The sequence below is a fragment of the Corythoichthys intestinalis genome, chromosome 21 (assembly GCF_030265065.1).
Source record: "Corythoichthys intestinalis isolate RoL2023-P3 chromosome 21, ASM3026506v1, whole genome shotgun sequence".
Taxonomy (NCBI): domain Eukaryota; kingdom Metazoa; phylum Chordata; class Actinopteri; order Syngnathiformes; family Syngnathidae; genus Corythoichthys; species Corythoichthys intestinalis.
Genome location: NC_080415.1, coordinates 20,357,960 through 20,372,599, shown reverse-complemented (window position 1 = coordinate 20,372,599; position 14,640 = coordinate 20,357,960). Strand labels below are relative to the sequence as shown.

General features: G+C 39.2%; 2 protein-coding genes across 3 annotated transcripts in view; one reads left to right on the top strand and one right to left on the bottom strand.

The window, feature by feature from the left end:
- Positions 1–14,430, bottom strand: LOC130909255 (NXPE family member 3-like). 2 transcript variants are annotated; one of them, XM_057825501.1, is made up of 6 exons: positions 14,148–14,430; positions 8,427–9,202; positions 7,100–7,170; positions 6,811–7,017; positions 3,353–3,524; positions 3,041–3,245 (listed from the first exon to the last, which is right to left on the bottom strand). In XM_057825501.1, the coding sequence occupies exons 1-6, from the start codon at positions 14,232–14,234 to the stop codon at positions 3,179–3,181; spliced, it is 1,380 nt and encodes a 459-aa protein (XP_057681484.1). In that variant the 5' UTR covers positions 14,235–14,430; the 3' UTR covers positions 3,041–3,178. The 2 variants fall into 2 exon arrangements, with proteins under 2 accessions (XP_057681483.1, XP_057681484.1); XM_057825500.1 differs by lacking the exon at positions 3,353–3,524 and having other exon boundaries at positions 1–3,245.
- fbxl15 (F-box and leucine-rich repeat protein 15) overlaps positions 13,999–14,640 on the top strand; it is a 38,797-nt gene continuing 38,155 nt past the window's right edge. Inside the window, exon 1 of the mRNA XM_057825513.1 lies at positions 13,999–14,042. The gene's annotated coding sequence lies outside the window, so the exon portion shown is untranslated. The remainder of the gene's footprint in view (positions 14,043–14,640) is intronic.

Here is a 14,640-nt window from a genome sequence, read left to right as displayed (position 1 = left end):
TCACAAAAGTCAAATAAAGCAAACTGGAGTAAACAAAATAGAATAGAAATTAAACAATTGCCAGATTGGGGCCCCCCTAGTGGTCAGGGGCCCTAAGCAGCTGCATAGTCTGCGTATAGGCTGGGCCGGCCCTGCGCCAATGGCATAAAAGTATGAAGCAAGAATAATGGCCACCAGGGCTCCATCCAGCCATCGGTGTTTAAATTAGTGTTTAAAATAATAGTTCATCAGAGCAATTGTGTCTTGTCCTCACTTCAGCACCACCTACAGTTCTCAGAGTCTTGTCTTGATGGACTCTGACAGAACCAGCAAGGAAAATACACAATATCCAACATAAAAACAAACAAACAATTCATGCAATTTGTGTTGATGACAGAGAAAAGTATGGAGTTAGAATCATGCCAAAGTTAAAAAGTGTGGTTTGCAAATGAAAAGTGTCATTCAAAAAAGAAAAAGGGGTGGTTTGTAAGTACAAATAATTCAAAAGAGAAATAAGTGTAGTTTGCAAATGAAATGTGTGGTTTGCAAATAAAACAATCATTCACAAAAGATTGAGTTTTAATTTGCAAACAAAAGAGAATGGGGGAAAAAAATCATTATTATTTTACACAAAATTCCAAAAATTGGCCGGACATAAGTATTAGCACCCTCCGCCTAATACTTGGTAGCACAACCTTTAGACAAAATAACTGTGAACAACCGCTTCCGGTATCCATCAATGAGTTTCTTACAATGCTCTGCTGGAATTTTAGAACATTCTTCTTTGGCTAACTGCTCCAGGTCTCTGAGATTTGAAGGGTGCCTTCTCCAAACTGCCATTTTCAGATCTCTCCACAGGTGTTCTATGGGATTCAGGTCTGGACTCATTGCTGGCCACTTTAGAAGTCTCCAGTGCTTTCTCTCAAACAATATTCTAGTGCTTTTTCAAGTGTGTTTTGGGTCATTGTACTTCTAGAAGACCCATGACCTCTGAGGGAGACCTAGCTTTCTCAAACTGGGCCCTACATTATGCTGCAAAATTTGTTTGTAGTCTTCAGACGTCATAATACCATGGACACAGTCAAGCAGTCCAGTGCCAGAAGCAGCAAAGCAACCCTAAACATCAGGGAACCTCTGCCATGTTTGACTGTGGGGACAGTGTTCTTTTCTTTAAAGGCTTTGTTTTTTTCCCCTGTAAACTCTATGTTTATGCCTTTTACCCAAAAAGCTCTACTTTTGTCTCATCTGACCAGAGAACCTTCTTCTAAAACGTTTTTGGCTTCTCATGTAAGTTTTGGCAAACTCCAGCCTGGCTTTTTTATGTCTCTGGGTCAGAAGTGGGGTCTTTCTGGCTATCCTACCATAGAGTCCCTTTTCATTCAGATGTCGACGGATAGTACGGGTTGACACTGTTGTACCATCGGACTGCAGGACAGCTTGAACCTGTTTGGATGTTAGTCGAGGTTATTTATCCGCACAATCCTTTGTTGAAATCTCTCGTCAATTTTTCTTTTCCGTCCACATCTCGGGAGGTTAGCCACACTTTACCCTTATTGATGACACTGCGCACAGTAGACAGAGGAACATTCAGGTCTTTGGAGATGGACTTGTAGCCTTGAGATTGGCCATAATTCCTCACAATTTTGCTTCTCAAGTCCTCAGACAGTTCTTTGGTCTTCTTTCTTTTCTCCATGCTCAATGTTGTAAACACAAGGACACAGGGCAGAGGTTGAGTCAACTTCAATCCATTTTAATTGGCTGCAAGTGGCGATTTAGTTATTGCCACCACCTGTTATGTGCCACAGGTAAGTAACAGGTGCTGTTAATTACACAAATTAGAGAAGCATCTCATCATTTTTCAAAGGCTGCCAATACTTTTGTCCGGCATATTTTTGGATTTTTGTGTAAAATGATAATGATTTAATTTTTTTTCATTCTCTTTTGTGTTTCTTCATTGCAAGCAAAATAAATGAAGATATCACTTCCAAAGCCTTTGTAATTGCAATCATTTTCTGGAAGAAATTGAGTATTATCTGACAGAATTGCAGGGGTGCCAATACTTTTGGCCAGCAGTGTACATATAGCTTGTGTTGCCTTCGTTATAAGCCTTTTAATTTTTTGCGGCTCCAGACATATTTGTTTTATCGTCCAATATAGCTCTTTTAACGTTTGGAGTTGCCAACCCCTGGTCTAGGCTGAGTGAAAAAAGAAAACAGTTTGATACGCAAGACAAAGCATTATATTCCGCAAGAGAAAGTACCGAGTGATTGTTGTTATTTGCAAACCAAACTTTTTTCTTTTTTGAATCACACATTTCATTTGCAAACTGCACTTATTTCTCTTTTCAATGATTGTTTTTATTTGCAGAGCCCACCATTGTCTTTTATTGAATGACACTTTTCATTTGCAAAGCACGCTTATTTTCTTTTTAGTTTTGGCATGATTCCAACTCCATAGTTAAACTCAAAATGTCATTTGCAAAACATCATAAAAAGCTTGTTTAGGTTAATTTTTTATTGTAATCATACATAATGGAAAACATATTTACCAATACTATATATTTCAAATTGTACAATATAGAAAAATACGTACATAAAGCTGATGAAACCCAGTTTTGTGACATTTTCATATTGTGGCATTTTATTTTTTAATCTCCCAAAATTGCATTTTTCGAAATGCCTCTTCCCATACGTCCAAGTTCAATCATCAATTTTTTCTTGTTCCGTCACGACAAATATAGGACAACATCATGTTAACCATGTTCTTGACAATAGCCTTGGGAGGGTGTATGTTGTGAGGTTCGTGGTGTGCCACGCACATCTGCCATGCGTCCACTAGCAATACATTAATATCCTTGAACATGCTGCGCAGCACAACGTTTTGATGCAGTGAAAACCAGTCGCTGTGGTACAGACTTTTGTCTTGCCCCAGCTCCCTAGGGTTGGGCGTACGGACCACCACCAACGTTCCTGGCGCCCGGTCCAAGAGTCGCACCACAGCCTTCCGGATATTCCTGAGACGACGTATGTACACCTCCATGGGGAAGGTGGTGAAATGAGCCCAGATGCTGATTGCCACCACTGTGTTGGGACCACCACTCAGGCCATCCAGCTCGTTTGCGATGTAATGCAACTCGCTGACTGCGACAGGGGTGTATAAGATAGGTGGCCCATGGGAGCGATAGTGCATCATAATGTTGTTATTGCTCTCTACTGCCATAAGGGGCCCTGCTTTGGCAGGAGTGTGCAGGTTGAATTCCTTCATCTCTGTAGGCCAGAACAAAAGAGGAAACAATTAGTCTGGAGCATATGATCATTTTGACATGGTCAAAAGCGCGAAAAGAAAGTATTGCGGCAATATTCCAAACAAGCACCTTGAAGCCAGGCAAACGATGAGTCTTGACACAGACGTCAACGACAAGACTTTGTTTTTGAACTTTTGAATGAAAACAAAAAGAAGATATTCTATGTTCTGCTGTTGCTGCTGCTGCTGGACAAAAAAAACTGTCTTGCTTCCACATGACCTGGCTTCATCTGACTTCTGACCTTGGAACAGTGTTGTTAATAACAGTGTTAGAATATAACAGCGTTACTAACAGCTTTATTTTTTTCAGTGGTGAGTAATTAATTACTTTTCTCTCATTTTGGCAACGCAGTTACCGTTACTGAGGCGGGAAAGGCGTGCGTTACTATGTTGGTTGAATGACGCGAGAAAAGTCTGAGAGAGATGGACTCACGGAGACGAGAGAGCAGAGCAGGAGTGGGAAGGAGGCAAGGAAGTTGTGACGCCGTTGGAAATGCGATGCTAGGTGGCTCCAATAATACCTGACTGTAGCCGATAGCCTACATACTATGCCCACATGATGCAACGGTAGATATCACATATTATTAGAGCTGAAACGAATACTCGAGCAACCCGAGTAACTCGAGTTTAAAAACTGATCCGAGTAATTTTATTCACTTTGAGGAATCGTTTAATTTTGCTAGCTCAATTTTGCCCGGACTACTTTAAATGCGGGACAACGCGCTGACGTGACGTGCGTAGAGGAAGAAGCAATTAAAAAAAAAAAAAAACTTACCGCAGCCGACAGCCGCTACAAACTACGCTGACGTTGCTAAAAACTACGGCCGCATGATGCTAGTTTGGTAGCAGGTAGTGTCCGATGCGTCTCATTTAGGACTAGATGCGAAATGACAGACTCGGCCGCGTCTGGGCAGTGTTAGTAAACAGCCGCCATCTTTAAGCAGTAGACTTCTCATCGCTAATAAATATAACGTTACTGTCACATGCTCATGTAACGTTGGCCCCTCGGAGGGCTAGGTTTCTGTTATGACCGCTGTCGATGCGTGGCTAACGTGTCTTACATACAGGCTTTATTTATTCTGTAAAAACACAGCGCTGTAGAGTGATGAGGGTGTAAAATTAAAACATAATAAAGCTAACTGTCAGTTTTAGCTCAGTAGTCATTGCTGAATAAATGTGCTCCAATACAGCAGGTATCATACATTTATTTTGAACACTGCAAAAACTCAAAATCCTACCAGTACTTACAGTTTAGACTAACTTAAAACTTAACTTAAAAATAGCTTGACACAAATGGAAACTAAATTGAAACACGTGGGAAAAACACGTAGCTCTCAAGTGATGTGTGTTATCAAGCGTAATTAAATTTTTAGGTAAGTAATGTTTCTTTTTTTTTCTTTATATATATATATAAGGTCTAGACATTTTCTGAGTGAAAGCAGTGAATTTTTTTTTCTAGTCACATTTTAAATGCAATTGTTGGCTGTTTTCAACAATGTACATCGAAAATAAAGACATTGATTGACTGAAAGTGGTTCAATATTGGATTAAATGTCTTTTTTTCTCATGTATATGTATAATTGCTCTTTACCTAAAAAAAAAATAAAATGTTTTATTCGATTACTCGATTAATCGATAGAATTTTCAGTCGATTACTCGATTACTAAAATATTCGATAGCTGCAGCCCTACATAGAACTAGATGCAAATGACAGACACGGCCGCATTAGCAACATGTATAAAGAACTAGATGCGTTAGTAAACAGCCACCATCTGAAAGCATTAGACTTCTCAGGAAGGCTCTGGTATAGAGAACCGTCCTAGCGAACCTAAGTAACTCTTTATCTAAAATTCTCCTAAATCAGCAAAATCTTGACTTAAATCTATTTATCTTTAAATGATGAAACAGTTTTAAAACTTACACATGTCGAAAGTAGACAGAAGGGAACTAATACAATAACGGGAGCAATTTTAAAAACTTTAACGGTTGATTCCAACATTAAATGACTTCCACACATAGCAAAGGTTACTATCTAGTTATTGCAATATCCGCAATACCTCTGTGTCTAGTTATGTTTAGGGTAAAGAATTAGGCTAGGGCCAATCGTCCCAAGAACCCTTTAAAATTCACATTGTGTGACCCAGGGGTCCCCAAACTTTTTCCTGTGAGGGCCACATAACATTTCCCTTCTCTGATGAGGGGCCGGGGTCAGTTTGTAACAGAAAAGGTGTGACGATTGCAGGAGTGCCTAAATGTAAAAATGTATTGTTTTTCAGAAAGCCACAATCAAATAACCCTTTCTGAATTCTTCACGGAACAAAAGTAAATAAAATAAAATTAATAATATGATGTCATATAATATAATTATATAATAATACCTATATCAATCTTGGTCTCATCTGACCAAAGCACACGGTCCCAGTTGAAGCCAGGGAAAGTGTGCTTTGGTCAGATGAGACCTACTTAGAGTGTTTGGTTCCAAAAAGCTCAATCTTGGTCTCATCTGACCAAAGCACACGGTCCCTCAGATGAGACCAAGATTGAGCTTTTTAGAACCAAACACTCTAAGTGGGTCTGGCGTTGCCAGGAAAGATGCGCATGCTGAAAAGCACCTCATACCCACTGTGAAGTATGGGGTCAGTGATGCTGTGGGGCTGTTTTGCTTCCAAAGGCCCTGGGAACCTTGTTAGTGTGCATGGCATCATGAATGCTTTGAAATACCAGGACATTTTAAATCAAAATCTGTTGCCCGAAAGCTGAAGATGGGTCTTTCAGCAAGACAATGACCCTAAACATGTGGCCAAATCTACACAGAAATGGTTCAACAGACACAAAATCAAGCTCCTCCCATGTCCATCTCAGTCCTCAGACCTTGTTTTGTTGGCAAAAGGGGGTTGTACACCAGGGGTGATAATAATTGTGACACACATTATTTGATGTCAAATAATTATTTCTTTATGTGGGATTTTTTTCCCCACTGAATAAATGCACTTGCATTGAAGGTTGGATTTTCCTCTTTTTTTTCCATTAAGGTCCCATATTATTTGAATTTAAAACAAATTATTAGAAGCTAAAAAACACATCTTAACCAGGGGTGCCAATAATTATGGAGGGCACTGTATATGTGAATTATAGAAACAATAAAAAGGGTTATATTACGTTTTGCAAATAATGAATATTTAGGTGTGCAAACGACAGAATATTTTATCAGGTGGAAGAAATTTCCATTTATTGGAGCATTTCATTTTTCATCCAATCAAAATTCTTCCCATTGTACGATTGAAAAAACATTAATTGTTTTACATGATATTTGAAAGTGGGCGGCACTAAGCCAGCGAGGGTTTTCTCGAGTTACTCCGCTTTCCTTCCACACCCCAAAAACACGCATAGCAGGCTGATTGAATACGCCAAGTTCAATACTGCACGTTAAACAATCTGAATTACTACCTATTGTTTAATATTTTTTTAGTATGTGTATTGACTTATCTAAATATTGCTACATAACATGAATCGTATTCAAGCACGTACCTGGAACCAAACGTACAAGATACTCGTACCACTGACGCATCGTGGAGTCACCATACATGTAGACTAACTTGTTGCTCAAGCACCGAGAGCTGGACACCTTGTCAAACTGACGCATGGTGATGCCACCTAATAATGGCCTCCACAAGTCCTGGTAGTAGTACCCAGATGTTGCCAGCTTCACATGGTCCAGCTTTTCATTGCTGTTTTCTGCATTGACAAAACACATAATCATGTGTGTAAAAAGCAAACTCCCGAAAAACTGAGGCATTAGTCTGAAAGTCCGCAGTACCTTTCCTCGAAGGCAGTACGTTGATGGTGTTCATTGAAGAAGAGTGGATATGAACTTTGATGTTCACGTCGCTGATGTCAAATAAATGGATCACAAAGATTGCAACATGATTACCCAAAATGATATACAACAGGCAGGGATATTTGTACAAGCCTAAAAAGAGTTTTACAAACACAATAAACTGAATGAGTCAAACCGTATCAGCCACATTCTCGAAACCAGATCTGGGCAATTATTTTCAAGTAGGGGTCACGTGCATTTTCTTTTGCCTGGAACTCCAGACTCACCGCTGTTCCAGCGATAGTCTGGCGATCGTTCTGCGGATCTCATTCCAAGGGTGGAGCAAGCCACAGCGAACAGAAAGCGAAGTGGATCAATCAGCGACGGGAGGATGTGACGTTGTTAAAGCGACAAGAAACTATTGCGCGAGGACGTAAACATTCAAGGAGAACGGAGAAGTTTATTCAACATGGCTAGCGAGAGACAGACTGTTTGTTTTAGCGACTCGATGTGTTTTCGGTCATTTATAACTGAATTTACCGCGGAATGGAACATATTCTTGGCTCTCGCGTTCGCCATCTGTGTTGTTGTGGAGACGAATTCTGATGCGCAAGAGTCACATTGCTCGTTAAGAACACGACACGCAAATAAACGAATCTGATTGCACGGTTACTTTCGTTCGGGCTCGAGAGGCCAATGAGGAGCTGTGTCCTCAAATACCGGGAGAACAGTCTTGCAGTGCTAAGCAAGATATTCTTTACTAGGCATGTCCCAATCGCATATTTTTGTTCCTCAGTCCAAATCTGATTCATCTAATTTTGAGATTCTGCCAATATCGAGTCCTGATCCAATATCGAGAAAAAAAAGTCTTCTTACTTATGATGTGATTGGTTCTTCAGAACAGTCAGTTACGTTGCAATAACTTTTCAGAAAGCTGTAGTGATGTCAAATCCAGTTAAACCACATTTTTTAGACAGTCGTTCTGTACACTGTTATAGGCCAACAACGTCCAACTTACTACAGAATTGATTTAAGAGAGGATATAAAGACGCCATCTACAGTTATCTGATTAGTTTGACAAAGCCACCACAAAACACAGGAAAGGTATTAGGCATCACTTATCTGCCTAAAACAATGTAATGACATCTATCCCCTAAAGACTGTTTTCCCACAAGGCGTGCAAACAACAGATATGATGATTACACACGTACAACTTAGAATTCGTATTCAAACAAACAACAGTTCAGGTTCTTTGATTCACCCTTTGTGGATTACTATAATTTGAATGACTGAGTATCCACATAGAAAAATTATTGTGCCTACAAACCTCTGAAAGAGCAAAGCTTCCTCTGTGGTGATGACGTTTTTAAGGTAGCCTCCCTTGGCATGGTTGATTCTGGTGTCGCAGCCAAGCATTTTCGGCTTGTAGCAGTACCACGGCTCACCAGAGTGAAGGTCTGTGTAGTTGCACAGTGGCCCCTGGTGTTGTGGCAGGCAAATATTGCACACTGTCGTCTCAGAAGTATTAAGGTCTCGACGAAAGAGGCTGACAAAGATCGCCCGATCGGGCTTTTTATCAGTCAGCTGGTCCAGCACAGCAACAGCTTCACTTGAGTGCACCATCATGACCTCCACCTGAGCCGAGCCCTCCCAGAGCAGTGAGAAATAAGCTGAATATAGTCCATTTTTGTGATCCAGCACCTGCCCGGCCACTCCAGCCCTGTATTTTGGAGAATGCAACCGAGTCAACAATAAATCGCCGCCGTATCTCTTGGGTTGGCCTTCGAAGTCGTGCATATGGACCAGCACTTCCAACTGGTCACCCACGTACCAACTTTTGTCTTTTTTGGAGGGCACAATTGTAAAAAAGCTGTGTGCTGGGTCACTTGTCTGGGACAGGTTGTGTGGTCTGGAGCCAAATTTTGAGTGGGGCCAGTCAACGGAGTTAAACAAGTCCTGGTTTTCAAGCTCTTCCACAGGGGACAATGACTGGCCCAGATGTTGACAGAAGGGGGAATTGTAGTAAAACATTTGGAGGTTTCCAGAGAGGTTTGATGACTGGATCTGGTTCTGAAGGTTGGACAATATTCGGTACTTCCAACTCTGAAGAGATGAAAAGTTACTCAATATTGGTGATTTTTTTGACTATGGATCATTGTAACTCACTGACTCCTTAGTACCTATTATTACGTATTTGACATATTTTAGCTCAATACTACACGCCATTTTAATACCTTGATTGCGGCATCCGGCAAAACTAGCAAAAAGCTAAAGCAGTGACGCCACAGAGATGCGCTGCCAAGGTGAGCTTTGTAAGTTCACATATAGATAGTAATGGTAATGGCTGCTAATTCGATCTGGCTGCCATTCGCTGGATGATCGGAGCTGTAACACATGCAGCCTCTCAGCCAACCTACTGTCTAACTCTCACTTGACTGTTCAGTCTGTCAATGAATAGACCCATTTCAATTCCTACATGTTACCTTTATACAGCACTACATATTTTCAGTTTCTGCTTATAAAGTTTCTCATCGGTACCCGGTATGCAAATTAACATGAGTGGACATGAGTGGGCACCATACACGGAGGTTAATAGCCCCCCTGGTGGTCGAAAATATAATTTAATTAACTTTCCTTTACTGTATATTAATTCAAAATAAGGAATTTTGCAATAACTGAACATAAATTATATTAATGTACACAGTAAATACAAACTTAGTAATCTCTTAATTATCCAGGAATGCAAAAAATAAACATTTGTCTTAAGACCACTCAACATTGTCTGTTTAAATAAAAACAAATATAATTAAAAATGATTCTTAATCAGGGTATATATATATATATATATATATATATATATATATATATATATATATATATATATATATATATATATATATAAATAAATATAAATAAAAATGGAGCCTTCATTTCAGGTAAAACATTACTGCTTTTTTCCACAAACACAGCCAAACTCGACAAAAAATGAAATTTTTTTACCTTGATTATGATTAATGTATGGTTATCTGAAAAAATGTCTGTATAGACTGCAAATATATATATTTTTTTAAATAATGTAAAAAATACATTTTAAATACTGGTTCTTTTTGCATTATAAGGCGTACCTAAAAGCCTCTAAATTTCTCTAAAGCTGGTAGTGCGCCTTATAATCCGATGCGCCTTATATATGTATCAATATTAGTTGATCATGGCATGACAGTGCCTTTAACGCCCAACCCAACAACTACTACTACTGCGCCTTATAATGCAGTGCGCCCTATATATGAAAACTGTTTTAAACTAGGCCATTCATTGAAGGTGCACCTTATATTCCGATGAGCCTTATAAAGCGGAAAATACAGTAAATGCAAGTCTTAGTCATCAGCCAATCAAACGTGCATTTGAGAGGAAAAAAGTTGCACATTCAGCAAATGACAATAATTCACTTAATAAAAGTAGGGTCAATTCTATTCCAATTTCTTACAACATATGGGAAGACAATCTAAATTACCTATATGACTGAACTCGTTATATAAAGCAAATACGGTTGCTTTAAAGTTGGTGGGGACAATTTGAGGATCCTGAAAAGTTGCTAGTGTTATGTCCCTACAGTCCCTATACAAAACTATGACCTTGCTCCATACACCTTTCTGTAAGTTTATCTCATGTTAATGTCGATCATGTGTCTTCTGTTATATATTAGGTTATATGTGTACCTATAGATGCAGTATATTGTATTAGTCTTGTATTAGTTGTTCTTCATTCGTGTATTTGTTTTAATAGTATATTGAATTAGTATTATATTCTAAGTATCTGTGTTTCTTTTTATGCACCAGGGTTCTGTCATCTACAGTGCTGCTCAAAAGTTTGTGAACCCCCTCAACATTTTGGAATTTTCTATTATTTCAACCTGATTTCCTAATCAATCAATTCAGTAGTTTTTTTTTTGTTTTTTTAACAGTTGTGTTGTCGAGACTAAATTAAAAAGAGTTTTCATCAACTGATGTAGGTGCAAAATTGAACTGTTTGGTCACAACCAAAACCGCCATGTCTGGCGAAAAGTCAACACTGCATACCACCAAAAGAACCTTCTCCCAACAGTGAAGCATGGAGGTGGGAATGTCAAGATCTGGGCTTGCTTTTCATCCTCAGGACCTGGACAACTCCACATAGTCCAGGGAATCATGAATTCTGAGGAATATTGTCAAATCCTAGAACATAACCTGACGCCATCTGTTTTGAAGTTAAAGCTTGGCAGAAGGTGGATCATGCAACATGATAATGATCCAAAGCATTCCAGCAATACAACCAAGGAATGGCTGAAAAAGAAGAAGATTCGTGTTCTGGACTGGCCCAGTCAAAGTCCTGACCTAAATCCCATTGAAATGCTGTGGCGGGACCTGAAGCGAGCAGTTCATGCCAGACGCCCATCAAACCTCTCTCAACTGACTGCGTTCTGCAAGGATGAATGGGCAAAAATCCCCCAAAGTAGATGTGAGAGGCTGATTAGTCACTACAGAAACCGTTTGGTTGAGGTATCTCTGCAAAAGGAGGCGCAATATCCTATTAACTGAAGGGGTTCACATACTTTTGCACACATGATATCTGAGTTTTTCTTAAATCAACCACTTTTGTTAAATAAAGAATGACAATATAACTATTTCTTTTGTTTCAGTCCATTATTTGGAATGTCAGTATTGTGGATTTGGGTATAACTTAACATTTAATAAGGTTATTTTAGTTTTTTTTTACAAAAAATCTGACCATCGCTGTGGGGTTCACAAACTTTCGAGCAGCACTGTATGTTAATAAGAGGAAATTCAAAATTGAAGAGGAATATTTCTTAACCATTAGCATCTGTTAAATTTGACACTTTGCACAGAATGCTACGGTACTGTTGCTACATGTTCCCAGAGTGCCTGCCCAGTTGAGTTTTTTTAACGGTAAAATACGTATATAATGGCAACTGTTGACTTCTGTCTGAGCTTTGTACTGGCATGATCTGTAAAATCGAGTTTGGTGTCGCATCGTTGCGCTGTAGATGATTGTAAACTTTTATAGCAAAGTCTGATTTTGCCTCGGCTCCCGGTACTCGCTAATAGGGTAGCTATCAGTGAGCTAAGCAGCGCTAGGCATGATGGAAAATGTAGTTTTGAACTGCTGTGTTTGGAAACATGCTGGTTGAATAGTTTCAGTTTATTTCGGTTATTGTTTGCATGCAATCTAGAACATTGAATGAGAATAAAAATTGAGTGGGTATAGCAATTTTTCAATGGCAATTGTCGTGATGGTAATTAATAAAAATGTTTAGTTGGCACATAGCCTATTGTGTGTGTATTAACTGGACTACATTTCCATGGGTCTGCATTATATTGTTTTTTTTAATATATATATTTTCATAAAACTAGTAAAGTGATATAGGCCTCTTTGAGTGAACTTAGAGTAAAATTCAAGTATCTCGAGGCTGGGTCGAGTGTCCTCTTTTTTGGGAAATCAAAATATGGTCACCCTAATACAATGGTTCTTAACCTGGGTTCGATCGAACCCAAAGGGTTCGGTTAGTAAGTCTAAGGGGTTCGGCAAAGGCAAAAAAAAAAAAAGCAGAGCCCTATTTTCGTACGCTGATTAAACCTAGGCAAAGTGGCTTTTTAGACCTGATTTTGGACTGGTTTACTCTCTGTTTACTCCCAATTTACAGGCTTAATCCATTTCTTTTAACTGCTAGTCCTCGATCTGATGGGAGGAGGAACTGGTTTGCTCAGTGGAAGGTTGACTCACACTTGGTATGAGGGAATACAACAGACCAACGGGCAGTGTGGATTCAAATTTTGACCCGTTTATAAAACATGCTGTCAAAATAAGAATTTTGAACGCGAATTTGCTAAATTATTAGCTTGCTAGCTAAGATATATCGGTTTTAAATTTGAAAAAAAAAAAAAAAAAAAAAAAAAAGCTTTATTATCTAATTCTGAAGGGTTTGCTGAATCCACATGTATAACTTGTGGGGTTCGGTACCTTTAGCAAGGTTAAGAACCACTGCCCTAATATATCTTGTAAGTTAATTTTATTTCTAACACCGTGTTTCGGGGTCATCGACGTGTTTTGCCCAGTAGCGCCTCCAGAAAGTTTACATAGGGGTGTAAGTACTGTATTTGTTTATTATAACAATAAATCCACAAGATGGCATTAACTTTATTAACATTCTTTCTGTGAAAGGGATCCACAGATAGAAAGACTTGTAATTCTTAGAGGATAAATGTGAGTTTGTATATTGTGACTAAATATTGCCATCTAGTGTATTTGTTGAGCTTTCAGTAAATGATACTCTAGCGACCTAACTGTTCTGCCCAAATGCATGATGGGAAGTGGTGCAACCACGACTATGTGTGGTGGCTGCAAATGCTACATCTTCTCTGCGTTGGGTACACTACAGGCTGTAAAGAAAAAGATCGACTCCCCCCACCTCGCTTCCCACAATATTTATAGTTGCTGTGGGAGAGATTTTGCCAATTAAAAGCACGCCCCAATGAATGATTGTATCTACTCCACTCCGCTTCTTATTTCTGTACATAAGTAAAACGGCGCCATTGTAGGCTGTTTGCGGCAATGCGTGAATGAGTCGTACCGCGAATGTGTTAATTGCGATAAATTTTTTCACGTGATTAATTTTAAAAAATGAATTAGCGCCTGTTAACGTGATAAATTTGACAGCCCTAATTTAACTAAACAAAATAAATGCATTCATTTGGGAAGAAATGCATAACTGATGCTACAACATTCTAACAATATACTGGCAAGCGGGGTGGCCAACCAATTTATAGGGGTGGCCGTGGCGCCACTGGTTTTGCCCCCTTGCTACAAAAGTCAAAACTCCGCCAATGGTGGGCACTGTACACTATCCAGGCGAGGATCGCCATTGATTGTGCATTGAAATGAAAATGCAGTAAGTAAAATTTACTTTGCCAGGGTGTTCAAGCCTAGTATTCATACCGCGTACTCTTCAACTGCAGCATGAAATATCACTACTTTTATACAGAACTTGTCTCACCTCTCCATAAGTGAAGTTGCGCAGCAGTACTATTAGTCCTGAGAAAGCGAGAATGAAGAATATACATTTCCAAACATTAAAAGACATTGCGAGTCTTGCTGTCGCCCCTAGTAATAACACCTATTTGCTTTAAGTGTCATGTTTTCCTTTCCCGTTTTCTTCTAAACCAGGAAGCAACCTCGCCCGTTGGTTCGAGCGGTAATTCCGGGTAAAATCACAAGAATCGGAATCAACTTCAATTTTAAAAAATGACAAACAAACAAAACAAAAAAACCCACACACATTACTTTTAACTTTGAAAGTGGAAACACGTCATTAACATTTGCTTAATATGGATTAATCAAATATTATTCGTCGATGTGTGACGTGTCGTTTATGTTCAAGTGTACCATTATGTTGGCGGTCTTTGACAGCACTTTGCGCGAAACGAAACCACTAGCGATATAGTGTATATTTTTTCTCTCTAACTGCAGTTTGACAGTTTATACAAGGC